General features: G+C 38.1%; 1 protein-coding gene across 12 annotated transcripts in view; it reads left to right on the top strand.

Moving 5' to 3' along the window:
* MAST4 (microtubule associated serine/threonine kinase family member 4) overlaps window positions 1-16,459 on the top strand; it is a 275,565-nt gene that overhangs the window by 171,203 nt on the left and 87,903 nt on the right. For 2 of the 12 annotated variants that reach the window (XM_039709645.1, XM_039709646.1), the window contains exon 1: window positions 125-362. The exons of the other annotated variants lie outside the window; for them this stretch is intronic. In XM_039709645.1, coding sequence (XP_039565579.1) covers window positions 271-362 — 92 coding nt within the window. In that variant the 5' untranslated portion in view covers window positions 125-270. Of the gene's footprint in view, window positions 1-124; window positions 363-16,459 lie in introns of those variants that run through there. 12 annotated transcript variants of the gene reach the window in all.

Below are 16,459 nucleotides of genomic sequence, written 5' to 3' on the forward strand. Positions count from 1 at the left end.
CCGCGGGGCACGGGCGGGGGGCTCTGACCCGCGGTGGGCGGGCGGAGCGGCGCGGCCTCTGCGCGGCCGCCAATGGCCGGGGCGGGGCGGCACCCGCTGAGCAGCCGCACGGAAAAGTTTCTGTCGGTTCGGGTTGCTGCTATCTCTGCTCTCCTTCCGCCCCCTCGGAGGCTGGCTGCCGCCTCGCTCTCTTTCCCAGGGCTGCTGTCCCTTTCTCCTCTTCCTCGTCGTACTATGGCACTGAGTTATTAAGCTTTCGAAAGAAGAGAAATGGATATGTCGGATCCCAGTTTTTGGACGCTGGTTTCCAACTTCACGCTGCCCCACCTGCGGCGAGGCAGCCGGCTCCGCCGGACGCAGAGGTGAGGCAGGCCGCTCCAGGTGCGCGGAGCGGGGCTGGGTTTCCTGCTCGCCGGCAGGAGGCCCCGGGAAGGCGCCGGGACCCGCGGCCTCCTGGCTTCTGCTGGTCTGGGGCTGTGAGAGCCGAGAGCCTCTCCTTGCGAGGCCCTGGGTGGTGGTTTTTCTGACCAGACGCTGCATAGTACTCTGCCTCCATTTATAAGATCTTTTGTTTTGTCCAGCCCTTCTACCCTCCTCGTTTTCCCCCCCTTAAAGACATTTCCAGCTTGCTCTCAAGTATTCGACCTTTTATTGGAAACAGATATTCTTAATATGGGCAACTCAAGATAACCTGTTTTGTTCGGTGTTCTTAAAGGGACAGGTTTGCTTAAGTACCTTTTTTAAAACAGGCTAGCTTAACATTTGTTAGTGCAGGAATGGTCTTTTTTGGTGTAGTAGCGTTTGCATTATTGTCATGAGTGGGGGGGAAAAAGGCTTGGAAATAGTACAGGCTGAGTAAAAGTTAAAAGGTGGTGCTGTCAGTGGGCAAAAGACTGGCAGGCAGTCATATGGTCATTTTTTGTGCCATGGTGGCCCTTTCAGTTAAATATATGTCCCTATATAACACAGGTGTGGTGTTAAATCATGACAAGCTTCTGACTGTGAAACTACCTTGAGTATTGGCTTATGTATTATTTTTGGAGAACATGTGTAAAACGTTTCTTCTGCTGCCTAAAAAGGTGGCACAAAGTATGCAGGCTTAGCAAAGTTGGCTTTTACTGAGCTTTCAGTACTTACATTCTGATTTTTTCTTCAAAAGAAAGAAAACTACCATCTGTTTAATGGCAGAAAGTTTAAAACAGGAAAAACAAGTGGCCTGTTTGACATAAATGAAAAAACTATTCCAGCAGTAAATATCTATTCTTTGTGTCTCCTGCTTGGGGTAGCTGAAAATACTGAGTTATTTTATCATTATTATCCTTCTCTTGTAAATAATTTTTGCTCTTACACAGCATTAACTGAGAACTGAAGTAGACGTTATAGATTTTTCTGCTGAGACATGTTGAGGTTTTTTTTATTCTAATTGTCTTCACTGTTTTTATTCAAATTGGATTTGTAACTGTGTGAAGACCTACAAATACCTTTTATAAATGTGTGGCTCTCTGGCAGGTTGAGGAGGAGAGAAACTTCCTAGTTCTCACAAGAAGCATGAAATAAATATGTACCATTGGTTTGTTTGTTTTATGTATTTGGATACCTTCCTGCTTTTCAGACATATTCAGTGTGTATGGGTTTGTTGAAATACTTGAAAGACTTTTTAAAGTGCCACTGAATATTGTCTCAGCACATCACATATATGGTATGTCAGTGAATAGTACATGCCATATATGCAGTTACATTTCAGTGTTATAGAGATATTAAACACTTCATGCCCTCTCTGTAGCCAAATCATTGTGTCACAGCACTGTGAAGTTAAAAAGCAGTAGAATTTCAAGGCTGCTTACTCTTAATGGGCCCAGATATCCCACGTTTGTCAGGTTGGTTCTGTCTTCTGAGTGGTGGGAAGTCACAGTCTGCTCTGTTAGTGTCTCCTGGGGAAGGCTGTTCACATACTTCTTCAGCTCTCTTCTTAAAGGTGGACCTGCCCTCTGCTCCCCTATTCTCATAATTATGTAAGATATAAAACTTAAGGAGCAGTAGAACTGTCAGAAGCATAAAACCCAGCATGGGCAGCACAGATTCTCCTAACTCGGCTGTAGAAATGGGTTTGGATTAATTAAGGTACAAGCCAGGTTTATGTGTTCTGTGCTGTGTCTCACCTGCATTATCTTAACAGGCTCAGTCAGCCATAGCTGCAGCTGCATGTAAAAACTGGACAGATAGCTGCTTGCTTAGCTTAATTTGCCACGGGATGCCTTCCCTCTCTTTCTAAGAGAGCTACAGGTAACCACTCCTGTGTTGTAGTTTCCCAGGCATTTCAGACGCCTGAAGAGTTGGTTAAAGAGTAAGATTTGAAGGGAGTTTAGTTCCTGTCATTTGAATCTCCTGCTGGGCGTAAGTGAAAGTTTTGGGTCCACTGATTCAAGGGAGGTTTTTTCTTAAGTTACACTGTCTATGAAACTTGTCTAGCCTGGTGCATGCCAAAGTGCTTCAAGAAAACTTTTGAAGAAGTGTTTCTTTCTGGTTGTATCTCCAGTTGTCTTTGGGACTCCTTGCCAATTTAAGAGCAAAAATTTTATTGTTCAGTTGGGCATTTTTGCCTCTCAGTTATGTTCCTTTTGCCTCTTCAATTATTCGTACCTCTGCTACCAGATTTTTGTGGCCTGCTAGAACCTATTGTTTCTGTGAGCACTCCCCTACTTTCTTAACATATGGGATAATGAGAATTGTGTGCTAGTACTATGAATTTTGTTTTTGTACAGGTTAACTTCATGTAATTATATATCTCTCTGAGGTTCTAAGGAATAAAGAATGAAGAGATAGCCTCCTTCAGGAGTTTTCCAACAATTGACTTAGCTGAATTTCAGTTGCAGCAGCTCTTTGGGAAATGATACCTGAATAAGGAGTATCACAGCCTGACTTTCAAGAGGACTGGTGGGTAGAAAAATTACTTTCAATTATAAATTGGAGGCATTTGTTATTCAAATCCCTGAGACTGTAAGTGCCATGGATTATACCATGTGCTTTTACAGTGAAGAAATATGTTCATCACCATATGGAGTACTAGAGAGAGGGTCTCTAAGTGTAGACATCTACTTAAGGAAATTCTGTCTAGATTTACAGATGGGTAAGTGTGTACAGATACGCTTCTTTTCACATGGAAAAATCACTACTTTCTCCTTCATTTTATGGTACGTATTTGGTTCTCTCTGGCAGTTACACTCTTTGTGTCTGTCTCCGTGTATCTTTCACAAAACCGACAAGCCAGTGATCCTTTTTGTGTGTGTCCTTTTCGCTTGTTTTTTTTTATGGTAGTTGCACTGGAACAATGTTAGTGCAATTGTTCTTCCTTTGAGTCAGAGTGGGGTTTTTTTTTCCCCAAAGGCATGAAATTCATGAATGCTTGCCCAGTTGCCTCTGAACCAAAGTAGACTCATAGATGATTTATGTTGAAACTTCATTTTATTTGTTTACAGTCACTGAAGTGGTAGTGAGTCTTTCATGACATGAGATTAAAATATTCATCAGTCATCAAATATGTGTTACGACAGTTCATAACCTTTCCGAAACCTTAAAAACAGTGGAAAATTATAACTTTTATTGGAAACAGAACTGAGTAATCAAACTTCATTGTGGTTCCGTTAGCTTTGGGACAGCATGCTGTCTGGAAAAGCAGGTGTTTTGAATGTCTCTTGCTTGATAGTTCAAATAGGTACAGCGATGTTAAAATTACGATGTAAACTCTTGCTGGTGGTTTTTATGTAGACCTTGTTTTTTAACTTTGTCAATGCAGTATACTAAAAGTATATTATAAACGGATTATTTTATTTAATAACAGGCGCTCAAAGTGGTTCTGTTGATAATATAAGAAAACCAGTGTTTAATTATGTTGATGTCAGCTGAAACTGTGTTCTAGTGGAGTTATTTTACTTCTGCATAAGAGTAAACATCAGTTCAAACTTTGTTAAAAAAGTATTTCTCTTTGATTTATTGTTTTTAATGTATCTTTGGGGGTGTGATAATTTGAGGAGTTTCACAATTTCTTGACTTTCAACTCCCCTCATTGACCTTAGTTTCTACATGCAAGAGCGATTTTCTATTATTCTATTAGATGTTAAGTAAGTTTAGAGAAGATTGTTATCCCATAACTGGGGGGATTAAGAAGTAGTACATATGTGCAGACTATATGTGCTTCCAAACACACTGTCATTCAATATGTTTTGTTAGAAGTTAATTCGCTGGACCAGTGATCACATTGTTTTCTCTACTACCTAGTGAAGTGTTAATGTATCTTGGTAATTGTATTTCCTTTCATTCACAGTAAAGACTGTCTGTTAGGGGGATCGTTTTACAGTCTCACTGTCAAATTGAATGCATTGTTTTTATTTTGGTTGGTGTAATTGACCAATCTTTTTCTTCAGGCAATTAATGTATTTCAAGTTCTGCTTACAGTCTGAATGAGCCAACGTTATTTCTTAGCTTCAGCCAGATGGTCATACTGCTATTTTTTGCTTCATTTTCACTCTGATAAAATGTTATTTTATTAGAATTATGTCAAGATCATTAAGAAGTGACTGATGGGTCTTTTTTAGAAAGCCTGAAGAAAGTTGATACACGAACAAAATAAAAAAGAAGCTTAGGAAAATACTGGAATATGATAAAAGAAGCTGTAGGGTTTTTTTGGGTTTTTTTTCAATGTCATGGTTAATGTCTGCTGTGACATGGTAGGAGACAGTCTTTGTTCCTCTTACTCTGAGAATTTAAAGAATAATAGTTCAGACATCCCTTCACGAGCTGTGGTTGTTTGGACATGCCACGTGGTCTAGGCACAGCACACGGAGATTCACTCTGTTGTATTTGGCTTACATCTGCTACTGATGTTCTGCAGTCATTACAGTTCTTGCTATATTAGACTTCAGCTCATCCTTCTCAAATGTTTTTTTAAGCACAGAGGAGCTCACCCATGCAGTTGTTAATAGTTGCCTCTTCTGCTGTGCCTCTTGTCAGAGTGCTTCAGACTTTTGTTAGTGATAAGCTGAGTACCAACTTCTGCAGCTGCATCTAATGATTGGTGGGCTTGCTTCTAGTAGCTGGAAAGGGTAGTCTGAAAAGTGGATTTCAAGGGAAGTTTCTGATGTCTTTGGGCAAAGAAGAACCATCTGCAATTCAGCAAGGGCAAGTGCAGGGTCCTGCGCTAGGGAGGAGCAGCCCCATATCTAAAGGATAGGTTTTAGGAGGATGGACCAGACTCTTCTCAGAGGTGCTGAGCAGTAGAACAAGAGGCAATGGGCAGATATTGTTGCCCAGGAATTTCCACCTGAACATGAGGAAGAACTTCTTTACTGTGCAGGTGACCATGCTGTGGAACAGATTTCCCAGAGAGGTTGTGGAGTTTCTCCCCCTGGAGATACTCAAGAACTGCCTGGACACAATCCTGTGCCATGTGCAGAGTACCCTGCTTGAGCAGGGAGGCTGGACCACGTGAGCCACTGTGTTCCTCAGGTTCCAGTTTTCCTTTTTCTGTGATTCTGTGAATTTGTTACATGTCGCTGTGCAGGAATGATAATGATTTTCTTAGTTGGAGGTAGAGGTGGAATTACTCAGTATTTTGTGCCACTGTGTTTAGAATATGAAGATACTGATAACTGGTTTAGGTTGAACATCTTAAATGAAGTGTATTAAATGGATCACACTGAAAATCATGCAAAACTAATTGTTGTATGCAGTAGGTCTGTCTATATTGTCACATTATCTACAGGCTGTGATGTTACATTAGAAGAAGTTTAGTAGGAATTAGATTTGTTGCAGGAACACTGGGATGGTATGAGGAGAGATGCATATCTGAGGAGAATCAGAAGGTTCACGTATCTTTGATTCAGCCTTATTCAACGGGCTGAGTTGCATTCAGTGATGGCTCCTGGTTTTTCTCTTGGGGACCTTTCAGAGGATTTTTTTTCCTTTGAACCATTGCAAATTCACTAATTGTGGTCATTGTGAAATTTTGAAGCTTTTGATCTCTATCATTTGACTTCAACCTATGCTTAAAATAAAGTATCGAAGAAAAATTTATAAAAGGCTACCCACTGTGAATTTTGTTTTCCTCCCTCAAAAAAAAAAAAGTTGAAAATTACATCAAATGAGGCACTGCTTACTTTATGAGGTATTGCTAAGGAATTGGCTTTATATGTGTCTGTAGATAGATATAATCAAAGAGTCTGTCTCTTCTAGCTAGGCTGGTGTAAAGCATCATTATTAACATTGAAGTAAATATGGAAAAATCAAAATCACATATAATCTATTTTATTAAATGTTGGGTAGACTAAGGTAGTCCTGTATAAAGTCAAGGGTGTTGACTGAAGGAATCCCATTCCTGTTGCTGCTTAATTTACTGAAACAAACAATTTGAAGTGTTAAGCACTGAAATAATTTAGTTGAATAAAAATGTATATGCCGTCAGTTCTCTTAATACTTGATTGTAGTATTCCAGAGTGTGTTCCAGAATTTAAAAAACCATGCCTCTCAAGGCAGTATGGTGGTGGGTTGTAGAACAAATACAGTTTATTTTTTTATCAGTAAGGAGCTAGATTAGTCAATGTTTTTTATGTATCTGACAAAATTGTTATCTTTTGGTTTTGGCAGACATACATGAATGTAAACTTCACTGCTTCGAGGTTAGAGAGAAAATGTCAATATTTTTGTTTAATTTTGATCTTCATATGTATTAGTATATATGGTGTTCCTGCCCATGGCAGGGGGGTTGGAACTAGAAAAAAAATTGAACTGGACTAATTCGAACTGGTGTAGTGTTTACGTTTTCAAATACCATATAATCTGAGTCTTTTTTTCCCTTAAGTAATAGAGGAGGGATTCACTTTTTTGAAGTAATTCTGTGGATATTGGTTTGGCCTGGAAGCTTACCTTGAGAGAGCTAATAAATTAGAAGTTACTTTGGTGAATGCTGGTGCTAACCACCTGTGGTTGTTTTAAGAGGCACTCAAGATAGCAAAACTGAAGTGGTAGTAGGTAGATTTCTTTATTTTTCCCTGGTTGCTTTCTTGCATGCATTTGGGAACAGTGCCTTGTCAGTCTTTCTTCTCTGGGCTGCTGGGCCCAATTCCTGTATGGCATTTGTTACTAGGCTTATGAACGGAATCCCACTTCTCAAAGGGGAAAGGTTTGATATGTGAAACAACTTGCACTGCTTTTATTGTTGGGTTTGTTGGCATTTTCATGCATGCTTGGAAGAGAGGCGTTTGTGATAATTACGTGTTTTATTTAAGCTATTCATCAGATACAGATTTCTGTAGTAAATGTGTTTACTTTGTTTTTGAAATACACTTAAAAATGATGTTTTTAAGCATCAATTCTAAGTTCTAAAGTTATTCTAAGGAAGATGGGTATAGTAGTTTGAACTTCCTTTACTAAATGTGGGTATAATGAATTGGCTTCTAATCTAAATTCTTCCTACTCTTAAAATCCTTTTGCAGCTACTGTTATTATCACTTCTTGGATGAGATGCTAGAATGTTCTGGAAAGGTATTCCTACATAAAAGTGCACAGAAACTTCAACAGCAGAAAAAATAGTGTCCTGAGAATACTTTATTTTTTATGTGCTTTAACCCTGAAACCTTCCCTCTTCAAACCCAAACTGAGCTCTAATGGAACATTAGAACTTAACTGGTGAGCCTGATGGACACAGAGAGGTTTGTGTAACTGGAGGCCAGGACCTTCTTCCTGCCAAGTTGTGACATTCTGCCTAGAAGTGCCATCAGTGCCTCCCAGAGATGGCTTATCAGTGGCTCCATGAAGTGTCCCTTGCACTATGGATAGCTAAACAACAGTGAGGGAAGCTGGCCCCAAAAGGAGTTTGGAGAGCAAATGGAGCGTGAGAGATGAAAATTTCACGGAAACTTGTAGAAGGCGTAGTGTTGTGATCAACCAGAGGACATGGATCCATATAATGTGTAGGTTCCCTGGTTATTCTCTAGACAGAATTATTTGTAACAGGTACATGTCATGTAATTAAACAGTGTACTGGTTAATATCAGTGAGCCTAGTCATCCAGAGTGAAGCTCCACTGAAGTTCTGAAATGGGCTGTTTCCAGTTGATTACAGTCTGTGCTGACTGAGAAAAAGCAAAAGTCTTTATTAGAATTTCCGATTGGTAAATATATCTTTACAGATTCTGCGTAGTTCAAAGATAAACATAACAATCCAGTCCTTGATGAAACAGAAGTTAATTACTGATGATAAGAATAAATCAGACATGTTTCTTTCAACAGCTGTCTTGATGTTTACCAGAATTTGTCTTCAGCATGGTTTTCATAATGTAAATTAATACATGGCTTTTTAAAATTCCCTTTTTGGAAAACTGGAAGGAGAATGCTTGATTAGTATCTCCTTCATCAGACAGTGCTGTTCAGTGAGAAGTCGTAATTAACAAATATCCTTTGTATTAATACTGATAACCCTCTTGGAGTTACAAAAAGTAGATTGTATATGTTTGTTTTACCAATGTGCTTTTTCAGTGACTCTAGGCCTGTCTAGCTCGTTTTTATGCGTGGGTATGTCAAGGGAATTTCCATAAGTGCTGTAACAGTAGAAGCAAAAGCAGTCAGACAAGTGCAGTATGCTCTATTCACCTTGTCTAGAAAAACGCCAAGCAAAAGGATGATTATGTCAGTTCACTGCACCATCAGGTCTTACCAGAGCATCTTGCATTACCTGCATAATGAACCCAGAAAACATGTAACACTTTGTTAAAGTAAGCTTGCATTATGTATTTTTTTTCTTATATGAGGCTTGGTGATTTGGCTTCATCCCTGGCCTTTCTTCCATGTTTTGAAGATTGAACTGTTGCGTTTGGAGGCATTTCCTCCCCATCTCTGACCTATGAGTAACTGGAGAACAGTTCTTTTGGGAAATACACTTTGGTCTTTGTTGCTCACTTGTATCTTAGATGTGTTATTCTGTCTTGTCAAATGTCAAAATACTATAATCTTCTGCAAGGCTTTGATTTCTATCTGTGGGAAAAATTTCAAAACAGATAAATGAAACTTCTTCCTGTGTGGTTGTTTTTGTTTTGTTTTTTTCTTAAGTTTGAAAATTATATCTTCACATTATTTCTTCTGTGTCTTCTTCAAATCTTTGAAGAGCAATATCCTTTTTTCTTTTTTTTTTCTACTTTTTTGTAAAGGAAATACAAAACATACTAGTGTATATGAATATACTAGGTTACTTGTTAAAATATGCAAATTGTTTGTGTAGGTCAGACCTAAGCATTCAGCATTATCTACAAATTAATACCTTTTAGCAATCATGTGTTTCCTTCTTCTGATTCATAAATTATAAGGCAAGAAGAAACCAGTAGGATCACCTACTCTGTCAGTCTACAGGAAACAAGACAAAGAGTAATAGTGTTAGAGATTAGAGATTTGGTAATTTGGCTCTCCCAGATAAGGTAACCTGTTTGTTTAATCAGCGATGAGTTTAGCAAAATCTGAAAGATTTAACACTGCTCAGGACAACTGTCTTCTATTTCTTGTTCCTTAAGTGAGCTGTCTTTTACCACTACTAATTTATTGCTGATGCTATTGTCTTTCACACTAACTTTAGTAATAACCTCAAAGATATTTGGCCAGTCTCTTCATAAATGCTGGAAATGTTCAGTACGTTCTTTGTGACTGTGGCTGCCTGAATCTAGGGCAAGGGTCACCAGATGGATATTAATAGAAGGAAACAATCTAAAGAGAGGTCCAAAGGACTGTTGGCATGTTCTTCTTCAGTTGGTATGGAAAAATGAATTTTCCCTTCAAGTCATACTGAGGGAACAATAGCATTGTGTTTTCTAAAAGACACCTGCCCCAGGAAGCTGGCTTGAGGAGCTGACAGCGAGGTCTGGCCTCTTAGTGTGGTGGGACTGCCTAGCCCAGGCCCCTGGGGGAGTGCAGGATGTGTACAAGGACTTGGACGGGGAAGTTGTGTGCTGCTTTTCTCTCTTAGGTGTGACAGGCTATCTGAAAAGATTGGGAGGGTGTGGGAGTTGTATGGAGGAATGTGTCCTGCTGAGGTGTTTTTGGAAGACAGTAGTGCAGCAGGAGACAAAAGTGTCCCATTGGTCTTGTTAATGGATACTCCTAAGTTATTTAGAGCTGCTCCCAGGTTTATCTTGTAGGTAAATCAGCTAGATCATTGCAAAAAAAAAAAGATGTAGGAATGAAGTAAAGCATATGCAGTATGAACAGGAACATGTGGCAGGAACACCCAGGGCATATTAGAAATCCAGCACCCTAATACAATGACTTGTTGCTGAACATTGTTTTGGTATAGGGGTAGCATATGCCTGTAGAATAAGAGTGTCTGTCAAGTTTCAGATTATTGGAAGCTACAAATTAAGCCTTTTGTTTTGGTTTTAAATTTACACAAAGGTGTTGCCATTCTTATATAAATAGGCATATTAAACATGCATGTAACAGAAGATAAAGAATCATGAAAATGCTTTGCCCAACATATATAGAAAAAAACATCATTTTTTAGTTACAGACATTTTTAATATTAGAGGAAGGATTAGAGTTTGAGAACTGGTTTGTTGTTCTGCGTTATATAGTGACCTCTTTGAAGTCACAGCAGGAAGGCACATAATGCTGCACAACCAAACCCAAGTATAGAGACGTAGTTGTCATTCTAGTTTTCATACATTTATAGGTATTTCACCTGAGCAGTATGTGCCGTAGGGTATTTTCCTACAAAATTTGTATTATTTCATAAAACCACTTTTGTAATAGATACCAAGATTCTGTAAATATGAAACTCATAAACCACGAGTTGGTGATTTCCCTTTACATTAACCATCCTTAGGGCAAAGGCAGCAAATATTATCAATACCCCTACTCAAGGTAAGTGAAGACAAGTGGGAATAGGACTTGAAGTCCAAGTAGTTAAAAGGCAATTCATTACAATATAATTTGGAAGGAATGTGGTGCTTCATGTTATTTGGATAAGATATATGCAGTATCAGATTTTTTGCTTTTAAGGCATTTGCTTTTTAATTGTGTTTTTTTAATGATAACTCTTACTTATTTACTAGCTTCTGCCTTTATTAGGCAATGTATTCTCCTGTCAAAAGTAAGAGCTCCTGTTGCCTCATAAAAAACTTAGAGAGCAAAGGAAACTCATGTAGAAGGTGAATTTATTCCTGTCTTTGTGACTTGACTGTGACTATGAGATACTGAAGTAGTTTTTTGACCAGTGTCACATTTTTTCCTTTTTCTCTAACCCTCTGTGGTATTCATAAGATTGGAGATGTTTTCCTAACAAAAACAAAGTCTGCAGAAATGGTGGTTTATGCTTTATGGATATTTCTTCTTAAGGCATCCTTCTGCTGTGATGCAAATAGAAGCCTTAAATTAGCTAATGCGCTAATGGGCTGGATGAGTAGTGAGGTGATTACTCTTCGTGATGGCCAAAAATTGTAGCACGCCCTTTTCTGTCACCTTACCTCATCCACACCCTATTCTAACCTGTTGGAGATGTTTGTCTTGTCTGTATGTTGAGCCCAGGTTTTTGGGCTTGTGTAAGCTCTTTGGAGTGGAGGCTGTCCTTTGTTGTGTTCCTGTGATGTGGAGAACAATGGAGACTCACAGTACAGCTGCATATATAAGAAATAATAATGCTTCTGCATATATAAGAAATAATAATGTTTCTCTTTCCTGGGCTCTGTTGCTTGAGGGACCCAGATGGCTTTGTCTTTGAAAGTAGAAAATGTGGGAAATTACAGATCTCTCAAGATACTTTTCTTTTAGAAGTCTTGGGACAAAGATGGCTGTTTTTTCAGAGTTTCTTCAAATGCACTCCATTGCAGCCTAAAGAAGGAAGGCTTCTGGAAATGATCCAGTCATTATTTTTAGATAAAATCTTGAGTAAAAATATTTGCAACCTGTTATCATTTACTCTAAAGACTTTTCCAACCAAAAAGCACCATTATTTCTACCTGTACTAGCATAGTTGGGATTTTTTTGGCTGTGAGTAATAATTGCATGGCTGTAGGGTCATGCACAGGAGCACCTACAGTTTTCTGGTTTCATATGTCCTTGTAGAAGATAAGATGTGTAGAAAACAAAACTGCAGATTATTTTTTCACTCATTTTCTTCATGTTAACTCTGGAAGAGAAAATGTGCAATAGTGTTAATGTACTTGGTGAATGTAGTGGTTGCCAAGGTTTTCAAGCTTAATGTATGATTAATTTATATTGATTTTGTGTTTGAACTTAGCTGGAACGTGCCTCCTGTTACACTGTAAGGCAGTAGTCTCTATGCTTAAGGCTCATTTTTGTTTTCCTTCCCTTCTGCTAGAACATGGAATTTATAAAATGACCATATTGAACTAGACTGAGTACTTTTTAAAAACAACATTCATATGTATCATTAGGGTATGATTTAGTTGCTTGTATATGAAAAATTGACTTCTGATCTTTAATGTGGCCACAAACCACTTGATCACCTTAACAGATAGAGTGAGCTGCCATGCTTCGCTTCACATCCTCAGTGTGGATAACCTTTTAAGAAGATTATCAATATAATTTGCCTACTTTTTTATACTTGGCCTGTGATTTGATAGCTATGTAATGCTAAATTTAATTGGAAACCATACTCATCATTTTTTGTCAGAGATGCTAAGTTCTCTTGGTTGATGAATTGTATATACCTAGTGCGTGTGTGTGTGTGTACAGACTTATTTTTATTTGGGAAGGTGTTTTGGTGGTTTTGTTTTGTTTTGGGTTTTTGTAATTTTATTTTTTTGTGTTCTTTTTTTTTTGGTTTTTTGTTTTGTTGGGGGTTTTTGGTGGGGGCTGTTTTTAGGGTTTTTTTGGTTTGGTTTGGTTTTGGTTTTTGTTGTTTTTTTCCTGTCAAAAGAAAAAACCTGTTGGTTTTAAATTAAGCACTGGCAGACGTTTAAGGTAATCAGGGGGTTGCTTAAGACGAATATACTGTCTAAATAGTTGGGCTTTTTCTTTCAATATAATTTGCCTACTTTTTTATACTTGGCCTGTGATTTGATAGCTATGTAATGCTAAATTTAATTGGAAACCATACTCATCATTTTTTGTCAGAGATGCTAAGTTCTCTTGGTTGATGAATTGTATATACCTAGTGCGTGTGTGTGTGTGTACAGACTTATTTTTATTTGGGAAGGTGTTTTGGTGGTTTTGTTTTGTTTTGTATTGGGTTTTTGTAATTTTATTTTTTTTGTGTTCTTTTTTTTTTGTTTTTTTTGTTTTGTTGGGGGTTTTTGGTGGGGGCTGTTTTTAGGGTTTTTTTGGTTTGGTTTGGTTTTGGTTTTTGTTGTTTTTTTCCTGTCAAAAGAAAAAACCTGTTGGTTTTAAATTAAGCACTGGCAGACGTTTAAGGTAATCAGGGGGTTGCTTAAGACGAATATACTGTCTAAATAGTTGGGCTTTTTCTTTAATTAGCTTGTTGAGGTCTTGAGGAGCAGCCCAGGACTGCTGGACTGAGGAAAACACTTTCAGTTGATTTGGTTTCAGAATGTTCAGTAAGTTTCTTCACAAGTGTGTGTGCTTCATTGCATTTACGTTTCCTCAAAGCAATGATCTCTAATGATCTAATGTGCTTGGCAGCCCAGATTCATCTGCAAAACAGCACTGTACCCTGCAGCACCATGCTGGGGTGTGTGCCTAGCTCTGACTCGGAGGTGATCATCATTTCCTGCAGCAGCTAGTTAGCCCAGTGCTGCATAGCCCAAGACGTGAAAAAATAGAAGCGCAAGGCAGTGTGGCTGCAGGCATTTGGGCTATTAAAGCTAGACTTGTAAAGAATGTGACGTGTGGCTTTGTATCACACTGCAGCATGATTCCTGTCTCCAGCATTGGTGACTGACATGTTTCTACTCTTCTCCTTGTGGTAAAGTGTGCTGGGAGATGTTTGTGAATAGGAAGATGAGAATTTGCCCTTTGGAGAGAGTGACTACATTATCTGTTTCAAAAATATGGCTGGTATAACATACTGAGTAGTCAGAATTTAAAAACAGAATATTATGTTTTGGTATCATTATTACTATACCTTCTTTTTAGAGCTCTGAATGGGAAATGCTTCAGTGGCTAAGATATAATACCAAATACAGAACTATCAGTAATGTTAGTCCAGCTTCTGTCTTGCAGAAACTTTTGTGAGTTTAGCAGATTTTTGCAGAATTATACTGTACCTGTCCTATATTAAATAGGTGTGAAGCTATTATTCTAGTGTTTGGGTTTATTTTCTGGAAAAAAAATAAAGAAAAATTAGGTGTGCAAGATACTATATTTCTCTGTAAAATATGAAGAAAAAAAGAATCCGCATAACTCAATAAATACTCTCTGCGGTAGTTTGGAACCTAATGAAGCACTTTGGATGAAGGAGATGATGAGATTACATTTGTTTTTCACCAAATTGTTGTACGCCATTTTGCCAGTTATAGCCTTGGGTTTGTTTTTTTTATTGGTGATTTTTTAGTATTTCATTGTCACTGTTTTCCTGTATCAGCTAAATTTATGCTGGTCACAGTGAGGCAAAAGATTATATATCCCGGTAAAAACAAGTCAGAACTCTATAAGCAAGGTGGATAAAACTATCAGTCACTTTTTAATTGGTTACACACTCATATGTGCATCCAGCTAGTTGTCCAGCTCTCCTGAACATGTATGGCACCATTATCTACCTGCACAGACTTTCTCGAGGTTTTTGAAGGATTGAAAAATCATTTTGATTTGATGTTTAGTTATCGATTTATGGAAAGGAGATGATTAAGAAGCATATAATTATGTTGAAATTGAGTTGTTTATGCTTATCGTTAAATTTATATCTTCATGGTGGTAATTTTTGTGGTTATGATTTGAAGAAAGGATAGTACCAACAAATGTCTCAATTCTTTTGTACTGAAGACATTTAAGAAAATAGCTTTTGCTGATATTAATTTGTCTCTCAGAGGTATGCCTGCATTTGGTTTTCAGGCTGAATGTAGTCTGAGGTCATCTGCAATGATTATTTGAAAAGCTGAGCTAGAGTTTATGCTAATTGAAAATCTAATGTTTGATTAAACCACTGAACCAAATTAGAGGTTTGGGGCTTCTATTTTACAAAAAACAGGAAATGAAGAATTAGTGTTCAAACTCTCAGCGCATTCTTTCTCACTACTGGGAGGGTTAGGAGATCACAGAATGTCAGGTGTTGTAGTTCTGCTTGAACCCATCTACATTATGTCAAACTGTGTGTGGAAATTATTTTCAGTGGTACAGGGTATTCCTCTATTAAAACCAGTGAATTTATGTTAAACTGTAGGTTCACCTTTCTTTTCTCTTCAGCCATGCTGCTTAAGATGACAGGTAATCTGCAAGACAGCTTTCTGTGGTGGAATCATGGATGTGAATCTCAGAATAGTAATGATGACACTAACCTTATGGCAGTACAGGGTGTGTGGAAGGATGTGTGTCTTGATTTTAGCTTGTCCATGTAAGAGTTACTTGTAAGCATAGTAATGTGTCTTTGAGAATTTGTGAAGTGTGACGTGATCTAGTGGTACTTCAAGTTACAGTTGAGGAAAGGGGGAAATTTGCTCATTATGGATCCCATTTTTACTTTTTTCATGTACCCATTGAAGCATATGTGATTTTTTTCCAAGTTTTTCATCTAAGTTTCATGGTTCTTGTTCAAGTTAACAGCTTTCACGTAATGAACTGCTTATGTACAGCAAGACTTAATGTAAAATTGCCTTTTGTAGGAGGATTTCAGCTCTCCTCTGAGAGTGGAGAGAATTGACAACTTTGAGACAAATTCCCTTTCCAATTTGCTGTCAAGTTTCTGCTGCCCCAGACATTGCTGTGTCAATGTGGAATTTTAGTAGAAGTTTAAAAGCCTGTACAGATTTGTTCTTGCAGGATTATGAAATCTTGAGATATTTTTAACTACGTGATAAAATTTCCAAAATTCTTGAAAAGATTGATGTGTAAAGAAGAACGATTGTACGCTGGATTGCACTGTTCAACTTCATATGCATCCAATCCAGTGTTCCTTTTTATTTGGAATTCATTACTGCTGTGTAGAGTTCAGCAGAAGTTAATTTTGTCTGTTTTTAGATACACCATTCATCTTTCATATTTCCATTGCCAAAATACAGCTTGAAACATGAACTTCCAAGAAAAACTGTCAAACCACAAAGCAAAAAACCAAACCCAACAGTAATAAACCCCTACCTTCACACACTGAACACTTGGACAGTTTGAGTCACTGTATGAATCCAGAAGATGTAACTTGAAGACTGCACACACTCCATTATGTAATTTAAGACTTGGCAATGATGCAGTCACTTTGGTTTCCTCTCCTTTGCCAGCAGTTCTGTTTGTATTAGAGCAGATATTGTTTCATCAGTTAAGTTTAAAAGCAGATGTTAACTGTCTTGCGTTGCATGGCT

This window comes from Passer montanus, unplaced genomic scaffold, assembly GCF_014805655.1.
Source record: "Passer montanus isolate IOZ18808 unplaced genomic scaffold, ASM1480565v1 scaffold22, whole genome shotgun sequence".
Taxonomy (NCBI): Eukaryota; Metazoa; Chordata; class Aves; order Passeriformes; family Passeridae; genus Passer; species Passer montanus.